Source organism: Schistocerca nitens, chromosome 7 (assembly GCF_023898315.1).
Source record: "Schistocerca nitens isolate TAMUIC-IGC-003100 chromosome 7, iqSchNite1.1, whole genome shotgun sequence".
NCBI lineage: Eukaryota > Metazoa > Arthropoda > Insecta > Orthoptera > Acrididae > Schistocerca > Schistocerca nitens.
The window spans coordinates 386,890,781-386,910,626 of record NC_064620.1 but is presented as its reverse complement, the minus strand read 5'-3'; the positions used below and the strand labels follow the sequence as shown (position 1 = coordinate 386,910,626).

At 40.1% G+C, this 19,846-nt stretch overlaps 1 protein-coding gene across 1 annotated transcript in view; it reads right to left on the bottom strand.

Moving 5' to 3' along the window:
* The window catches only part of LOC126194994 (protein unc-80 homolog), a 1,036,886-nt gene that overhangs the window by 721,254 nt on the left and 295,786 nt on the right, over window positions 1–19,846 (bottom strand). Inside the window, exon 7 of the mRNA XM_049933411.1 lies at window positions 3,702–3,867. Within this exon, the coding sequence (XP_049789368.1) occupies window positions 3,702–3,867 (166 nt within the window). The remainder of the gene's footprint in view (window positions 1–3,701; window positions 3,868–19,846) is intronic.

The following is a 19,846-nucleotide window of genomic DNA, read 5'->3' as shown; positions in this document are numbered from 1 at the left end:
TTTCAAGACACTGTCCATTCTGTTCAGCTGCTCTTCCAGGTCCTTTGCTGTCTCTGATAGAATTACAATGTCATTGGTGAACCTCAAAGTTTTTATTTCTTCTCCATGGATTTTAATTCCTACTTCGAATTTTTCTTTTGTTTCATTTACTGCCTGCTCAATATACAGATTGAATAACATCGGGGATAGGCTACAACCCTGTCTCACTCCCTTCCCAACCACTGCTTCCCTTTCATGCACCTCAACTCTTATAACTACCATCTGATTTCTGTACAAATTGTAAATAGCCTTTCGCTCCCTGTATTTTACCCCTGCCACCTTTAGAATTTGAAAGAGAGTATTCCAATCAACATTGTCAAAAGCTTTCTCTAAGTCTACAAATGCTAGAAACGTAGGTTTGCCTTTCCTTAATCTTTCTTCTAAGATAAGTCGTAAGGTCAGTATTGCCTCACGTGTTCCAACATTTCTACGAAATCCAAGCTGATCTTCCCCGAGGTCGGCTTCTACCAGTTTTTCCATTCGTCTGCAAAGAATTCATGTTAGTATTTTGCAGCTGTGACTTATTAAACTGATAGTTCGGTAATTTTCACATCTGTCAACACCTGCTTTCTTTGGGATTTGAATTATTATATTCTTCTTGAAGTATGAGGGTATTTTTGCCTGTCTCATACATCTTGCTCACCAGACGGTAGAGGTTTGTCAGGGCTGGCTCACCCAAGGCTATGAGTAGTTCTAATGGAATGTTGTCTACTCCCAGGGACTTGTTTCAGCTTAGTTCTTTCAGCGAGCTGTCAAACTATTCATGTAGTATCATATCTCCCATTTCATCTTTATCTACATCCTCTTCCATTTCCATAATGTTGTCCTCAAGTACATCACCCTTGTACAGACCCTCTATATACTCCTTCCACTTTTTTGTTTTCTCTTCTTTGCTTAGAACCGGGTTTCCATCTGAGCTCTTGATATTCATACAAGTAATTCTCTTTTCTCCAAAAGTCTCTTTAATTTTCCTGTAGGCAGTATCTATCTTACCCATAGTGAGATGCCTCTGAATCCTTACATTTATCCTCTAGCCATCCCTGCTTAGCCATTTTGCACTTACTGTTGATCTCATTTTTGAGACATTTGTATTCCTTTTTGCCTGCTTATTTACTGCATTTTTATATTTTCTCCTTTCATCAATTAAATTCAATATTTCTTCTGTTACCCAAGGATTTCTACTAGCCCTCGTCTATTTACCTACTAGATCCTTTGCTGCCTTCAGTATTTCATACCTCAAAGCTACCCATTCTTCTTCTACTGTATTTCTTTCCCCCATTCCTGTCAATTGTTCCCTTATGCTATCCCTGAAACTCTGTACAACCTCTGGTTCTTTCAGTTTATCCAGGTCACATCTCCTTAAATTCCCACCTTTTTGCAGTTTATTCAGTTTTAATCTACAGCTCATAACCAATAGATTGTGATCAGAGTCCACATCTGCCCCTGGAAATGTCTTACAATTAAAAACCTGGTTCCTAAATCTCTGTCTTACCATTATATAATCTATCTGATATCTTTTAGTATCTCCAGGGTTCTTCCATGTATACAACCTTCTTTCATTATTCTTAAACCAAGTGTTAGCTATGATTAAGTTATGCTCTGCGCAAAATTCTACCAGATGGCTTCCTCTTTCATTTCTTAGCCCCATTCCATGTTCACCTACTATATTTCCTTCTCCCCCTTTTCCTACTCTTGAATTCCAGTCACCCATGACTATTAAATTTTCGTCTCCTTTCACTACCTGAATCATCTGCAGAGCTAGTTGGCATATAAACTTGGACTACTGCAGTAGGCATGGGCTTCGTGTCTAACTTGGCCACAATAATGCATTCACTATGTTGTTTGTAGTAGCTTACCCATACTCCTATTTTTTTTATTCATTATTAAACCTACTCCTGCATTACCCCTATTTGATTTTGTATTTATAACCCTGTATTCTCCTGACCAAAAGTCTTGTTCCTCCTGCCACCGAACTTCACTAATTCCCACTATATCTAACTTTAACCTATCCATTTCCCTTTTTAAATTTCCTAACCTACCTGCCCGATTAAGGGATCTGACATTCCACGCTCCGATCCATAGAACGCGTTTTCTTTCTCCTGCTAATGATGTCCTCCTGAGTAGTCCCCAACCAGGAGATCTGAATGGGGGACTATTTGCATCTGTAGATACATTGAGATTCCAAGCGGAAATGAAACAGAACTTTGCAATAGGACAATGCAAGACCTAAACTTACAGCAAGTTCATAGAATCTGTTGTTATTATGCTCGAACAGTGGCAGTGCTAATTTGCTAAGGAATAATTCAGTCACATGAACAGAGGTTTACATTTATAGTTCTGAGTATTACTCTTCCTCTATAGCCATTCTGAAAATAATGTTGCTAAAACCTTTGTTTTGCTTTGCATCCAGCTTTAAACATTTCATCCGATACACCAGCAGTCACAGAAGTCTTTCCTTTCCTGGTAGTTTGGAAGGTTTTATCCACATTACCTAGCATAACTTCCAGAATGTTATTATTATAATTATTATGAAATGTAATCTCCCCCAATAAGTGTTGGATATGTTTTACTTCATACTCTCTTATTGTTTTTATTTGTTTCTCTTACCAATATTTTATTTTATCTTCTCAAACCTACTTGAGAATGATTTTGTTTAATTCTGCAAGTACTATCATACTCCTGTTATCAGTGGATAGATACCATAACAATCTCTTCAATTTCTCATTTGTTTGACTTGAGATTTTCTTTTTGTTTGTTTTCTTCATACCTTAAACATACTTTAATGTAAACAGATAGATAAAAAAAAATCTATTCACCGAGGGGAACACACACACACACACACACACACAAGGATTTAACTTAAACATACTTTGGAGTTTCTGTAAGTACTTTTGATAAAAGAAGTGCTACTTTCATCTATGACTATATACGATGCTGAAACCATTGATTACTTTCATTTAGAATACCTCCCTACTCTAAAACTAATTGTCATAAGCTACGTACCTACATCCTACCACCACAGTCTAAACTATTTCTTTGTTGCTGGGAAAAATAAAATCATTTAATCGTCTTTAGTTCCACGTGGTTCTTGTGAAGTTAGCTTTTTTCTTTTTTCCTTCTTTCTTTCTTTTCTTTTCTTTTGGAAAAATAACAAAAAAATATTTGCATTGTTGTTATTTCCATGAGAGATCTTTCGTTTATTTTTAAAACAATTATTTAATTCTGTGTGAGTCTTCTTGACTATCTGTAATATGGTTTGTTATTTTCTTGCTTGGAATAAAGTGTACAGCTAATTTTCTTTCTGTCCCGCACCTCGGTTGACAAATACACACCCAGATTTTGTTTTCTGTCATGTCCCCCTATGATAATTCTACTATATCGTATTTACTGTTATATAGCTCCTCTTCCAACTCCAATAACCTATCTTCAAGTCATAATTTCTGAAATTTACGCACCTTAAATAAAAAGTAGTTGAAGCAGTTGTGATTGTAAGGCCTATGTTAATGGTTTTTCATATGACATTAACTTAATATATGGCAATGCTTGGTAAGCATCAAGATATGCACTGAATCTTGTTTCATGTGGACTACCTTACACAAAAAAATCAATTGCATACACTTTAAAAATAACGTAAATATTAAGTTACATATAGTGTCACTTACTGTTATACATGGTATGGAAAATAAGTAGTAAAAAGGAGATGAATGATACACTCCTTTCTCATAGTCTGCATCAGCACATTCCTCTGCAGCATCCAAAATGATCCAATGTAGTGTATAGAGAAGCTTTGTCTCAGCTTGTCCTAAATTCTGGAGATTTGTATCCTTCCTGTAACATTAAATTTTCACTTGTGTAGATTTGTTCCACAACAACAATGGAAACTCCAGGTAAGAATATCAACAATGTATGGAAAGACAGATTGCTGCTTACCATAATGAAGACACTATAAGTTGCAGACAGGCACAACTAAAAGACACATCCAAAAAACTTTCGGCCGCAGCTTTCATCAGTAAAACAGACACACACCATTCATACGCACAAACAAGAACCCCTAATGTACACATGACTGCAAACTCCAACATCTTGGACCAGAATGTAACTATCATTTGGGATGCAAGCAGCAATCTGGAGGTGGCGGGAAAGGGGAAGGGATAGTAGCGTATATGTGGGGAGAGAGGCATACACTGCCTGATGGAGTGTGCAGGAACTAAAATGCCCGCAGATGCAGCGTCGTGAGGTTGTGGGGAAGGGATGTGGGGAAAAAATGAGCAAAATAGGAAGAGAGTGGGGAAAGACAGGAGGATACATTGGCAGATGTTGCCAAATAAACATGGGATATAGGAATGGGGTGGAGATGATAGGACTGAGGGGTGTTAACTGTTGGGTGGAAGGTATGGGGACAGTAGTTACTGTATATTAAGGCTGTGATAACTGCAGGAGCGAAGACTGTGCTGTAAGGATATCTCCCACCTGTGCAGTTCAGAAAAGCTGGTGGTGGAGGGAAGGATCCAGATGTCCTGTGTAGTGAAGCAGCCAATGAAATCAAGTATGTTATGTCAGCTGCATGTTGTGCCACAGGATATTCTACTTTGCTCTTGGCCACAGTCTGGCAGTGGCTTTTCATCTGGATGGACAGGTGGTTGGTTGTCATATCAATATAAAAAGCTGTGCAATGATTGCAGCAGAGCTGGTAAATAACATGGCTGCTTTCACATGTGGCCCAGCCCCTGCGACAGGACTGGAATAGGAAGTGAATTCTGGGGAGAATGTGAAAGGTGGGTGTGCAGGGATTCAGTGACATGTTCTGGGGCGGGCAAAAGTCTTTAATTACGGATTGGAGGTTGTGTTGGACTCCTGGGATGGGATCACTCTGAACAGAGTTTAAGGGGGAGGAGACAGATAACTGGTGGAAGCCTTCTGCCAAGTAGTCACTGTGATTCATAACACAGTGCGTGAGCGGTTGTTCTTTCTTCTACTGAAAGGTTTGCGTTGTGTGAAAGGAACCTGGGGAGGAGGGTGACGCTTAGTTGGAGGTATGAACTTCCAGGAAGGTGACCAGTGGATGGTTAGGTGGGAGTGGGAAAGGCTTGCGGTTGGATGGTGTTATGAACTGAAAGAGGCGGGGTTCTTTGTTTGAATTAGAGTGGTTTTGGTGGTAAAGAAGTGCTTCCACTGCAGAGATTGGGAGAAGGAGAGTAGTCTTTGGCAAGTCCAGCATGGTTAAATTTGGGTGTAGGGCTGAAGTGAGGCTTTCGGATAGGACTGAAAGTTCCACGGAGCTGAGGGTTTTGGTGGAAAGGTTAGCAACACTCTTACAGGAACGTTTTAGCTCTAGATTCGGTGGGGAGTTGGTAGGGAGTTTTGGGGGATGTGGCAAGCTGAAAAGATCAGTTAGGTAGGTTTGATTGCTATGAGGGGTGGACGAGTAGAATCACTGTAGGTACCATATGGATCTGATACTGGTGCCCCGAGGTGGCAGAAGGATACCAAGCAGGTTGGTTAACTTATGGAGGTGGTGTCTGGAATGAACCACCAAGTGCTTGAGAGCAATGGACTCAATTTCAGAGCTGCGATGTATGGTGTAGGGATTGCATAGTACTAGTATCTTGCAGAGGGAGGAGAAAAGGTTCTGGGATGCTTGTGCCATGGAGATGTGTTTTTGCAGAACCATGTCTGTGAGGACCAGGGATTGGTGGCATCTGAAAAGATGTAGGTCTTTGTGGAAGGAGGGTGAGAATCTATGGTTTAGGGAGCATTTGAGAAACAGGATGTGGGACTGGGTTTTAGCCAGGGAAAGGGATCCTTTTCTGAATGGGTACAGAAAGCTGGAGCAAAGGTCCATTGTGGCTGGAATGGTGTAAAAGAAATGGGAATGATGCAGAAATGGGCAAAACAGGTTTTGATGATTTGAGAGGAGCTGGATAAGTGAAAAGAAGAATAAAAATTTGTAATGACACGCAATACATAACGACATGCAGGAACATGCACAGACATGCATATCTATGCAGAGATATGTAAAAATACACACAAATATGTTAAAATCATACAAAAAATTTAGGAGAAAAGCAAAGATGAGGAACGGGAGTGTATGTGTGTTGCGATAAGTGAAGAGAGACAGAGGGGAACTTGTCAAAGACCTATGCCCCTTGTCCCAATCTCTGCAGTGGAAGCATTTCTTTGTCACCAATCCCTAAAACCAAAACCACATTAATTCCAACAAAGACTCTTGTCTCTTTCAGTTCATACCACCATCCAACTGCAATCCTTCCCCACTCCTACCTAACCATCCACTGGTCACCTTCCAGAAAGTCCTTACGTCCAACTTAGCCTCACCATCCTTCCCCAGGCCCTTCCACAGAACACCAACCTTCTTGTAGAAGGAAGAACAGCCATACACAGCCTCAAAACAAATCCTGACCTAGTCAACCTACCTACAGACAAAGGCCCACCACTGTTGTTATAAATCACAGTGACTACTTGGCAGAATGCCTTCGTCAATTATCTGACTCCTCCCCTTAAACTCTGCCAGAATGATCCTATCCCAGAAGTTCATCACAACTGCCAATCCCTCCTTAAAAGCCTAGGCTCTTCCCAGATCATCTCCCCTGAATCCATTACCCTGTGACACCCCGCAAACTCACTTTCTACATGCTCCCCAAAATCCACAAACCCAACAATTCTGGACACCCCATTGAGGTTGGTTATTGCTATGCTCCCACTGAAAGAATTTTGGCACTTATTAACCAACACATCAAACGAATTGCCTGTAATCTAGACTCCCATGTCAAAGACACCAACCACTTACTTCTTCAACTCTCCACCATCCTCACCCCTTTATCTGCTGGATCCCTACTTGTCACTATTGACGTCATCTCCCTATACACCAACATGATTCATACCCATGGTATTACCACTACTGAACACTAGCTTTCCTAATGTCCTTCAGAGTCCAAACCCACTATGTCATTCCTCAATAACCTTCCTAACTTTATCCTAACCAAGAGATACTTCTCCTTTGAGGGAAGGTATATAAACAAATCCACAGCACAGCCAGACACGAATAGCAGCTTCTGTGACATGCTGCGCCATTGTGCATTGGTGTAGCCATAAGTTACAAACGTTCTTGTTACTGTTTGCCATTTCTTGTTAATTTTCCTCTCAAATATGTCACATTTTCTGAGTGAGAAAGAAATTTTAGAAGCTTAGAAGAAAAATTGGATGATTCTGGTTCTGAGTGGGAAATGTCTGAATGTGAAGAGAATGAAGAGGATTCAGATACATGTAAGGAGCTGTCTAGTGCTGTTTTTATTCAGTATTATTATTGTGACATATTGTTCGAGTTGCTTCAGTTTGCAGAAAATTTATTTCTGTTTGTTTCATCTATCTTGCAGAGGAATCTGATGAGCCTGCATCTGTGGAGCCGGTGTTTATTGAACAAAGTACATCATCTGCAACGCAACTGTCTACCTCTAACAAAAAGGCATGCAACAAATTTCACGGAAAAAACCCACTGATGCCGAATTAGGCTGGAAATTTGCTGACGATCAGCCTCTGCTGTGCCACAATTTGTAGAGAAAAGTGGAGTAATGGCAGCTGTTCATGAGAATTCCACTCCGCTCGATGTGTTTTCAATCTTTTTCCCTGATTCCATAATGAAACACATAAAATCCAAAACAAACAGATATGCAATGTCTGTTTAAGACAAACTCAAAGCAGCTTCCAGGGTAAAACCTAACAGTTTTTGTAATTCGTATTTGTTTTTTGGCATATTTATACACACGTGTCTTGTGAAAAAACCAAAACTGACAGATTACTGGTCTGCCAACAGTTTTATTTCAACCCCTTTCCCTAGATCTGTTATGGCCAGAAACAGATTCAAGGCAATATTATCAAAACTGCATTTGAATGACAATGGAACTTACGTTCTGAAAAGTCAACATCAGCATGACCTCATGCCTAAAATCAGGCCAATCCTGGATCATTTCCTATAAGAATCACAAAAATCATTTTACCCGTTGAAAACCTCACTATTAACGAAGGCATGTGGAGTTTCCGTGGAAGAGTGGTATTTTTGGTTTACATAAAAAATAAACCTGACAAATATGGAATCAAGTTGCTTATTGTGTGTGATTCCAAAACTGGTTATGTTCTTAGATTGGAGGTATATGCCGGGAAAGGAACACAAGACAACTCCATAATACCATTATTTGAGAGGTTGCTAGCAGATTACCTGGAAAAAGGCCACACTGTTTACATGGACAGATTTTTATAGTTCACCAGCAGTATTTGATTTTCTGTGGCAACATAAAACTAAAGCATGACTAATCGGAAAGAACTACCAAACAAAATTGTTTCCAAAACACTGAAAAGGTATGAATCTGTGTCAATGAAGAGGAAGAAGAGGAATCATCTGCTTTGTTTGAAGTGGAAAGACACAAGAGACGTACTATGCCTGTCTACAAAATGACCAGCTCTGACACGCCTGTTCATACAAAGGAAGGTATCAAAGTAAAATCAAAACCAGATCTCATTCTTGACTATAATAGTAACAAAACAGGAGTCTATAGGAATGATCAAATGATTTCTTACTATGCATTTAGGAGGAAACAGATGAAGTGGTGGAAGAAATTGTTCTTCCACATGCTTACAATGGCTGCCACAAATGCATTTGTCTTATACCAGGAAACCAGGTCTCCCACTCAAAGAAAGAGCAGCCACTTTTCTATGATCGGTTGGTGAAGGACTGATTCACAAAGGTGCAGATTTGGCACTAGACAATGTTCCTAGTGAAACTCACAGCAACAGACTTCTAGGACGACACTTTGCAGAAAAAATTCCAGCCATTGAGGAGAAGGAGCGTCCAACCAGATGTGTAAAGTTTGCTCTGAAAAAACAAAAAAATCTACTGGTAAAGCAGGTACGAAGGAAACCAGCTGGTGGTGTCCAGACTGCAATGTATCAATCTGATGCCAGAATACTTCAAAACCTTCCACACTGAAGCTAATTACCTGTGAATTTACACAAAACTAAAAAACACATTTTTTTGTGAAACCAAAATCATACATTTTGTTTGTTGTTATTAATTTTGTCATCAACCAATATAATTAAAATAAACCTTAAAGACTGTTCTTTCATAATATGTCCTGTTTCAAGATATCTTAAATAGAAACATGCCTGTGACATTTCAAAAAATGCTAAAAATGGCCAGTCCACTGGACCAAGAGTGTGTGTAAGCAGTCGGTCCTCAAAAGTGTCAACCCACCTTTTCACGGGCCATTTAGAGCAGGCCTTCCTTGTATCCAAAAACACCAAATCCATAGTCTGGTTCAGGTTCACTGATGATATCTTAATGATCTGGACTCAGGGCCAAGACCCCCTATTTTAGTTCCTCCACAACCTCAACACCTTCTCTCCTATCTGCTTCATGTGGTCCTCTTCAACACAGCGTACCACTTTCCTAGATTGCACCTCCTCCTCTGATGGTTCCATCCACACACCTCTGTCCATATTAAACCTACCAACCACCAACAGTACCGGCATTTTGACGGCTGTTATCCCTTTCACACCAAAAGATTCCTCCCACACTGCCTGGCCCCCTGAGGATGTAATATCTGCAGTGACAAAAACTGCCTTGCTCAATATCCTCCGGGTCTCGTGAAGGCCTTCACAGACAGGCACTATCACCCAAAACTAGTCTGCAAACAGATGTCCCATACTCCTTCCGCTCACACACCCAACCCTCCCACCACCCCAAGAATCAGCCACAATGGAGTGTCCCCTTACCCAGTACCACCGTGGAGTGGGACAACTGAACCACAGCCTTCGCCAGGGCTTTCATTATCTGTCATTATGCCCTGAAATGAGGGACATCCTACCCAAGATACTTTCCACCCCTCCTGAAGTGGCGTTCTGTTAACCTCCCAACCTCCTACTCCATCTCTATGCCACTCCCAATCCCAAACCCTTGCCACAAGGATCAAATCTCTGTGGAAGACTCAGGGCAAAACCTGCCCAATCCACCCACCCAGCACTTCCTATTCCAGGCCTATCACAGGTTTATCCTACTCCATCAGGGATCGGACCTCGTGTTAAGGAAGCCATGTTATTTACCAGCTCTGCTGCAATCATTCCACAGGTTTTTGTATTGATATTACAACCAACCACCTGTCCACCAGGATGAATGGCCACTGCCAAACTGTTGCCAAGAGCAAAGGACAACACCCTGTGGCACAACATGCAGCTGAACAGAGCACACTTTGATATCAGTGCTTGCTTCACTACCCGAGCCATGTGGGTGGATCGCTCGTTACACCTCCAGCTTTCCTGAACTTCGCAGATGAGAGTTATTCTAACAACACATTCTCTGCTCCCATAATTATCCTGGCCTCAACCTACAGTAACTATTGTCCCCTCACCCTCCATCCAAAAGTTTCCACCACCTCTATCCTATCGTCTCCCCCATTTTCAGCTCCCATGTTTATTTGCTGCTCTCTGTCAGCACATCTGCCCATCTTTGACCCCTCTTCTCCATTTTTCCCCACCTCACTGGCCCACAACCTCCTGCCGGTGCATCCGTTGGTATTCTAGTCCCTGCACACTGCACCAGTGTTCATGTTTCTCCTCCACTGTACACTACTATCCCTTCCCCTTCCTCGCCACCTCCAGATTAATGCTTGCATCCCACATGATAGTTGCATTACCTCCAGTGATGTTGGCGGTCTTGTGTGCATGTGGTGTGCTTGCTTGTGTGTACGAATGGTGTCTCTCTTTTGCTGATGAACACTGCAGCTGAAAGCTTTACGTATGTGTCTTTTAATCAATGCATCCAACCTTCTGTAAAGAGCAATTTTGACTTAGTACACTACCAACTACTGATCACCTTCTCGCCATCGTCTCTTGACAGCATCTCTTGTCAGGAGCAAATGTGACATGGAAATGAACTGGACCACACTCTATGCTCTCAGAGCACGAGTTTCTCCCCATCACTCACCTGATCTAGGAACTCTTGTACATCTTTTGATGGTAGTGAAGTTTATGGCTTATTGAAAACCAAATATACAGTGTTCCCCTAATTACTTCAACTGCAAGGGTGCATCACAAATAAATGTTCTACAACAGTTGAACAAGAGGCCAGTTATGATGAGACTGTGGATGAAGAAAGATGCTTACTATTGTATGAGAAACAGTACGATAAATACTGAGTGACAAGTGTTGTATCCCTATATAATTAAAGTCCTCCTAACATAATAAAATCCTCAAATCATTAACACAAAATTACAGTTACTGGAGTTCAAAGGAAGCAATTTAAAGTTCTTTTGGATCTTTTCCTGTCTTAAGCATGATGAACATTTCTGGCAAGTTTCTTCCCTTCACCCAGTTCTGCATGTCATCCTCTGCCAGTTGTTATTCCCTCTCTTCCCAAATGCAGTCTCCCATCTCTGTTTAGGCCCTCCTCTCTCCCAGGAGCCTCCCACTGCCAGCTCAATCACATTCCTTACAACATGACTTTGGTCTCCTCTCATGATATGTCCATATCACTGGGATCATCTCTCCTTCATTTGCTCAGACACTTCAATAACTTTTACGAGTCCTTACATCGAACTCAACATCTTCATCTCAGCTACATCCAGCCTACGGCTCTTGTTCTTATTTTTTAGCTATGTCTCTGCTCCATACAATAACACTGTCCTTATGAATACTTATATAACTTCCCACTGGCTTTGACAATTACACTTTTGTCACAGAGGATTTCAGGTATCATTTTCCAATTCATCCATCCAGCTTGTACTCTGTGCTCTATCTCAGATCCAAATTTCCATCATTTGCCACAGTTGATGTGAGGTTTTTGAAGTGATCTACCCTCTTTAGGCTCTTCCAATTCATTATGACTTTGTAACCTTCCTTGTTTCCCAGGCATAAATACTCTGTTTTCCTTCTGCTGATTTTAAGTACTCTGTTCTCCAGTATGCATCTCTAATTTTCCAATTTGCACTCCATAGTGGTTTTCTGGTGTTTCTCAAAGAAATATGTCTCCAAACAAAATGCACCATGGGGCTTCACTTTGAATAGTTTCAGACAGGACATACATAACATGTTCTAAGATGTAGGGGCTGAGTGCAGATCCCTGATGCAAGATGAAACAAACTGGTTTTTATCCAATCATGCCCACACTTCTTCTTAACCACATTTTCATGTAAAGTCCGCATCTGTTGTTCCTGTCCTGACATAGATTCAAATTTTTGCTCTCCTACTGACAATTTGTCTCTGAGCCATTTTTCTATTATCTGCTCTTTGACTTTCGTGGTGTATAGTACCAGTTTAAACACTGTTCGACATGGGTTCTATTTCTGATATTAAAGTATGTGCTTCTAGACCATTTTACCGTGGGAAATTCAAATATGTAAACAAAAAATCATTGTCAGGGATACTTTTTAAAAAGAAAGATGATGAGACTTACCAAACAAAAGCGCTGGCAGGTCGATAGACACACAAACAAACACAAATATACACACAAAATTCAAGCTTTCGCAACAAACTGTTGCCTCATCAGGAAAGAGGGAAGGAGAGGGAAAGACGAAAGGATGTGGGTTTTAAGGGAGAGGGTAAGGAGTCATTCCAATCCCGGGAGCGGAAAGACTTACCTTAGGGGGAAAAAAGGACAGGTATACACTCGCACACACACACATATCCATCCACACATACAGACACAAGCACGGTCTTTAAAAATGTCTGCTTGTGTCTGTATGTGTGGATGGATATGTGTGTGTGTGCGAGTGTATACCTGTCCTTTTTTCCCCCTAAGGTAAGTCTTTCCGCTCCCGGGATTGGAATGACTCCTTACCCTCTCCCTTAAAACCCACATCCTTTCGTCTTTCCCTCTCCTTCCCTCTTTCCTGATGAGGCAACAGTTTGTTGCGAAAGCTTGAATTTTGTGTGTATATTTGTGTTTGTTTGTGTGTCTATCGACCTGCCAGCGCTTTTGTTTGGTAAGTCTCATCATCTTTCTTTTTAGATATATTTTTTCCACGTGGAATGTTTCCCTCTGTTATATATATATATATATATATATATATATATATATATATATATATATATATATATATATATTCACAATTCATGGCAAACACAGAGATGTTTTGGAGATATACGGGTATGTTGCCACATCCAGTAGTGATAGAACGTGATAATTTCTTGTGCAACAGCAGGTGGGAAGAATCAGACATCATTAGGTTACCCCCGCCACACCTATGTCATTAAGACCACCTGAAACATCTCATTAACTCGAACGGCGACAGCTGGTCGCTGCCTCAGCAGTAAAGCTTCATGCCTCCTAGGGGCAGGTGCATCGAGTTTACAACAGTGGTGTTAGCCGCAGTTTGTGTCAGTCTTAACGAGTGGGTGTTTTGGCTGACAAGTAACTGTCTGTCGTATTTCCGAGCACGGATGAATTTTTTAATTCCTGTGTGTAAACTGATTGAGCCTGGTGCTGAAGGTAAAACGGCTGCTTGTTTTTACACATCAGCGTTCCTCTAGTTCCCTACTATTAAGTTAAAACAGGTGTATTACCAAAGCAGTATTTTTAAATTTGCAGAAATGCCACGTCGTCGTGGATGTCGATATAAGCCGGACAACTTCTGCTACATCTGTGGGAAGTTCACTTTTGCCAGAAATAGGAAGAAAATTTCTTCAGTCATAAAGAAAGCATACAAACATTACTTTGGAGTATAGGTGGAGACCAAGATAAAGAATGGGCACCACATTTCTGTTGTGCTACATGTTACTGCAAACTAATTCAGTGGTGGAAAGGTAAAGAGAATGTGGCGATGTTTGCTGTTCCCATAGTGTGGAGGGAGCCTAAGGATCATGTTACTGCTGATTGTTATTTCTGTCTAACAAAAATTCAGGGTTTTACAAACAAAAAGTCTAAGAGGCACATTGTTTACCCAGATCTGCCTTCAGCGAGAATGCCAGTGCGGCATTCGGACAACCTTCCAGTACCTTGAAGAGCTCGAGATCAAATTCCGAGTGACAGTGAAATAAGTAGTACTGAAGAAATCACAGATGATGATTCTTTATATCACTGCACAAGTGAGTCATCGCCACATTTGTTAACACAGGCAGATTTAAATGATTTAGTACGTGATCTAGGGCTAAGTAAACAAAAGGCGCAGCTGCTTGGTTCAATTACAAGAGTATAATCTACATTTTGCAGTGATGTTGCTGGCCTGATGAAAGTGCTGAACTTCACTTATATTTCACAGGAGTGAAGACTTTTCATAGATGCATCGAAAACAAGTCTGAAGGGTGTTTTGCTCCATAACGGAAATAAAATACACTCTGTTCCAGTAGCTTACGCTAGTTTGACAAAAGAGAATTACGAATTCGTACAAAGGATGCTAAATTCATTAAAATACAATGAACACAAATGGAAAATATGTGCAGATTTCAAGGTAATTGCTATGGTACTGGAAATGCAACAAGGCTACACAAAGTATGCCTGTTTTCTTTGCGAGTGGGATAGTCGAGACCGAAATTCTCACTTCATGAAAAAGAAATGGCCTAGGCGGAGATGGAAAGTTGGCGAAAGTCTGGTAGCTCCTGAATATATACTACTTCCACCGCTTCACATCAAACTTGGCCTGATGAAACAATTCATGAAGGCCATGGATCCAACAGGCTGTGGGTTTGCATATCTAGCTACCAAATTCTCCCGTCTTTCAGCTGCAAAAATAAAGGAAGGTGTATTTGTGGGCTCACAAATCAGGGAGCTGCAGAAAGATGCAAATTTTGAAGCATGTTTAACTGATAAAGAAAAAATCACATGGGACTGTTTCAAGATGGTGTCGGAAAACTTCCTCGGAAGAAAAAGAGCTACTAACTACAAAGCAATTGTGAAGGATATGATCAAAGCATATCAGGATTTGGGGTGCAATATGTCTTTGAAGGTACATATGATGGACTCTCATCTGGACTACTTCACAGAGAGTTGTAGTGACGTATCGGATGAACATGGGGAAAGATTCTATAAAGACATTTCTACCATAGAAAGGCGCTATGAAGGGAAGTGGGAACCTTCTATGTTAGCAGATTATTGCTGGAATATCATTCGAGAGAAGAAAGATTCATAATACAAGAGAAAAAAGTGATGTGCATTACAAGGCAGTTGTTTGTCAATTTTCTGCAATTTCTCATGTCAAATAAATGCTTCAAAGTGTATACACATAGGTTACTGTGTTATATGTTAGATCCCACCCTCCATTAATGTGATGAACTTATAACATCATAAAGATGTGCATTTGTTTGTCGAATTTCACCTCACGTTTGCTGCACTATATCAGAAACTGAAAAGAGAAATAAAATTGTGATTACTTATAAACTATCCCTGACAGAATAAAACCAAAAACAGTTTTCAATTCAGCACTCAAAATACAACTAGGATCACAATATTTTTTATCAGAAATAGAAAAAAAGTTTTTTTTGTAGAACAGTGTAATTTGTGCAGGCTTGGTAGTCACCTTTCTACTAGTATATGCGCACTTTCACTCCATTCATCTGGAATCCTCTCTTTTTTATAAACCTGTCTCATGCTTGCATAACAGTTTGTCTGTACTTTGGAATGAAATATATCGTTGATTCTGCATATCAGGACTCTGACAAGTTGTTGGTACATTTGTATGTGGCATTAGATGTCCTAGCACAAGTTACATAATTTGTATAAATAACAGGTCGCTGATTTGTGTACATGGTGTTGGCGCCTGATCTTCATTTGAAGTGAATCTTCGGCCACCAAGAAAAATTTTCAGTTTAGGGAAAAGATGGAAGCCTGACAGAGTCATATCAGGTGAATAAAGCAGGTGTGGCAACAATTCATAACTTAGTTCATGTAATTTTGCCATGGCGAAGGAATATGTGTGTGGTTGTGCATTGTCTTGATGGAAGATGACTTTCTTCCTTGCTAAACATGGCATTTTTTCACATATCTTTTGTTGCAATATTATCCAGGAGGTTAGCATAGTATTCTCCAGTCACTATTTGCCCAGTGGAGAGATAATCTACAAACAGAATTCCCTTTGCATCCCAGAACACTGATGCCATGACCTTTCCTGCAAAAGGAATTGTCTTTGCTTTCTTTGGTGGCAGAGAATCACCATGTTTCCTCTGCTTTGACTTTTGTTTTGTCTCTGGGGTATAGTAGTGCACCCACGTTTCATCTGTGGTCACAAACCATCATAAAAAATCTTGTTCGTTTCTCCTAAAACAGGCCAAACATGGTTCTGATATGCCATTCTCATGCGTTTTTGATCCAGCGTCAACAGTCGTGGCACCCAGCTTGCAGATCATTTTTTCATTTCTAATTTTTCAGTTAAAATATGATATACCCTTTCAGATAACATCTGGCATGCATGAACAATTTCATGCAGTCTCAATTGGCAATTCTCCATGACCATTTTGGGCACTTTTACAATGATTTCTGGAATAGTGACACATCTTGGCCGACCACTGCGCAGATCATCATCTAAGCTCTCGTGACCAAATTTAAATTCATTTCTCCACTTGGTAGCAGTTGAATATGAAGAAGCAGAGTCTCTCAGTGTATTCTGGAAATCAGCATGAATGTCCTTTGCTTTCATATCTTTCTTTACAAAGTACTTAATCACTGTTCAAATCTTGATTTTTTCCATTTTTGCAAATCACTACATGGGAACAACAACAGAGCCACATCACCACCACTGCTCTCTTTCAAGAGCACTGACGTGGCACTTGTTTACAGGCAACAGTCCAATGAATATCATGAGGACAATTTGTTGCGCTAGCACTGACCTCTAGTGGTGATTCTGAGAACTTTTCAAACCACCCTGGTAAAGGAGGACCTGTCATGATGCTCTATTTCAAAATAAAAATTTCACTGTGTGTGTGTGTGTGTGTGTGTTTGTTTGTTTGTTTGTGTGTGTGTGTGTGTGTGTGTGTGTGTGTGTGTAAATATATAGCTACAACACAAAAAATAAGCAGAGTTATTTTAGGCAGAGCTAAAATTAAAAATATACAAATACCACAATTGTTATACCAGTGGCTCAATGTGGTGCAACAGATTGTCAGGCTCCACAAAAATACATGAAGGGAACTCATTTGAAACAAAATTAAAATTACTTCTTATAAATAGATGTCTGTATAAACTGAAAGAGTGAAAGAAGATATAAAACTAGCTATAGAGTACAAAATAACTTACGCTGGACAACATAAACTGTAAATTGGAAGAAGAAATAAACATTTGAAAATACAAGCATCGACAAATACATTATTATGTTGTCTGCAATTTTTTATAACAGTTATATTCAAACTGTTTGTCAAAAAATTGAAGAAGACACGGTCAGATATCAATCTTGCTATGTACACATACACACCATCGGCAGATGTGTAATGATTAGCCAAAGGAATTACGTCCCATGTGTAGGTCCAGTTTGTGGACTACTGTTAAAACCACAACACAAATGCCTGTGTTTGGAGTGATGCCACAGTTAACTACTGATGGATGTGTTCGGTGACACACCACACCACAGTTCTGCAGAAACCCAAATGACCATTGTCAGCGAGTATGGCAGCGACCTGTGCAATAGTTTGGAGAAGCACAGCAATGTGTTACTCCTGTATAATGATATGGGGAACCATTGTGTATTCTTCAGGTCATGGATGGTAGTGATTGAGAGAACTGTGATGGCACAATGGTACATCACAGACCTACAGCGTCCTCATGTGCTACCCCTCATGCGACATTACCAGGGTGCAATTTCTCAATAGGACAATGCTCAGTCATATATAGTATGTGACTCTAAGAGTTCTGTGTGACACTGAGGTACTCCTGAGGAAAGTAAACTTGTCATAACAACCCACGATAGAATACGTGTGACACAAGCTCGAATGTCAACTCCGTCCCAATGACAGTATCCAGTATATCAAGGGACAATTACAACAGCTGTGGGACAGCTTCAGTCAGGAGAAGATACAGTGACTTTATGACACCCTTTCCAACCGAATCAGTGCATGCATCCAGGCCAAAGCGGGTGAAATGTCATACTGATAACTGGGCACACACGGCCAAGTTCTATGTAAATTTAATGCTATTTTGTAATCAGGCTGTGTATATAAATGCCACTAAGTGTTAACCGTGCGTGTAGTATCACTGAGAAGGAAGCAAAAGCCTTTAATTAATGACTACATAAAAAAGTAAACAATAACTAACTGCTTTTATTTAGGATTTAATTCCCCTCATTTTTTATAAAACTACACTGTCTGGAACTATCCGAATAAATAGCCGAGTGTGTTAAAGCAGCTGCTTCTGGGATATGGTAAGATGTTCCGGCCATGGATCGAATAAGTCTCGTGAGTTAACGTTGGGGGCTTGTGTGTCAGCCTGCATCAATGTGGCCTTTAGGTGGTTTCCACACCCACTTAACTAAGACACTGGTTTGCAGGTTACACCTCAGTTACATGATGCACAAATACTTTGAAAAGCAATGTCACATTTGACCATGTGGTATACACTAAGACAGAGACAGAAGCAGTACACAGATTTACACCCAGGGGGTCGGGCGGAGCTGACAGTCGCTTTTAAATACCTTCGGGAGTGACAAACTCATCACAATAATGGCCTCTATACACATAAAATTTGCCTCAAAATTGAAGAAGTACCATATCAGTTTCGACCCAGCAGTGTCTTGATATAGGGCAAGGTAATGGCTGGATGAATGTGTCTGGAACAGCCACAGAAAAAATGTCTTTTTCCTGTCTACCCTATATCTCATAGAATTTGCAGTGCAGTCCTTAACGTTATCCTTAAATGTATCATTTGATGCTGCATGACTTCCATCCTTTTGGAATTTCCCTACAATGTATTTACCTTAGTAATAATGTAATAACTCTTTAATTTGAGCCTTTCCCCCAAAAATGAATACAAAAATCAGTTTTTTGAGTTCACATATTTGAAATGGACAAATTTAGATTTTTTAGCTTCTGTATGTCTTATTTTGCCAGGCTAAAATTAGTGAATCATGTACTTATTGTATGCAGAATTTACTCTTCTACCATTTATGAAAAGTTAAGTTTTTGTTATCACTCCAAAAAATATATATGCAAAATCAACAAATAAACTTGTAAGAAATTTCAGGGTTTTGTGATGCCCATCTGGTTTTTCCAAAGACCAAGTTCTCTATTAAATGCAAACACTTTCTCTATTAGAAAGATGATATTATTACCATTTTGGCCTTGAAGTGATACATTAAGATTACTTGGTTTCTAGAACATGTCAGCCAAGTAGCACACTATCAGAAGCCATTTTTCATCCCAAAAAAACCACGAGTATAGTACTGCTGTTCAATAGGACAAGACGAAATTCATCTTTTAGCTCCACAACTTTACCACAAGACAACCATTATACCTCCATGTGCAATAGAAGTGGACCATGAATAGAATCCATCTCCTTGTGAAGAATGGAAAATAGCCTACATTTTATAGCTCATTCTTTTACAAAATGTACAGCACTGACTGCATCATACTCCACATCATTGACTTCCGGTTGTACTACCATAGAAGCCAATGCTTCCATGTGTATCATGCAATGTGCGAGGAGAAACAGCACACACTCTTTGTTATGAACTGCTTTCTAGTTCCAGTAAATGGTGCTGCCCCATCAGTACATATACCAACGCAATCTGTTTATGACAGATAGCTGTCAACAAAAAAGGAATTCAGATAAGAGAAAATATCCTCACCAGTAGTCCTCCCTTGGAGAGCTTTGAAAATAGAAATTCCT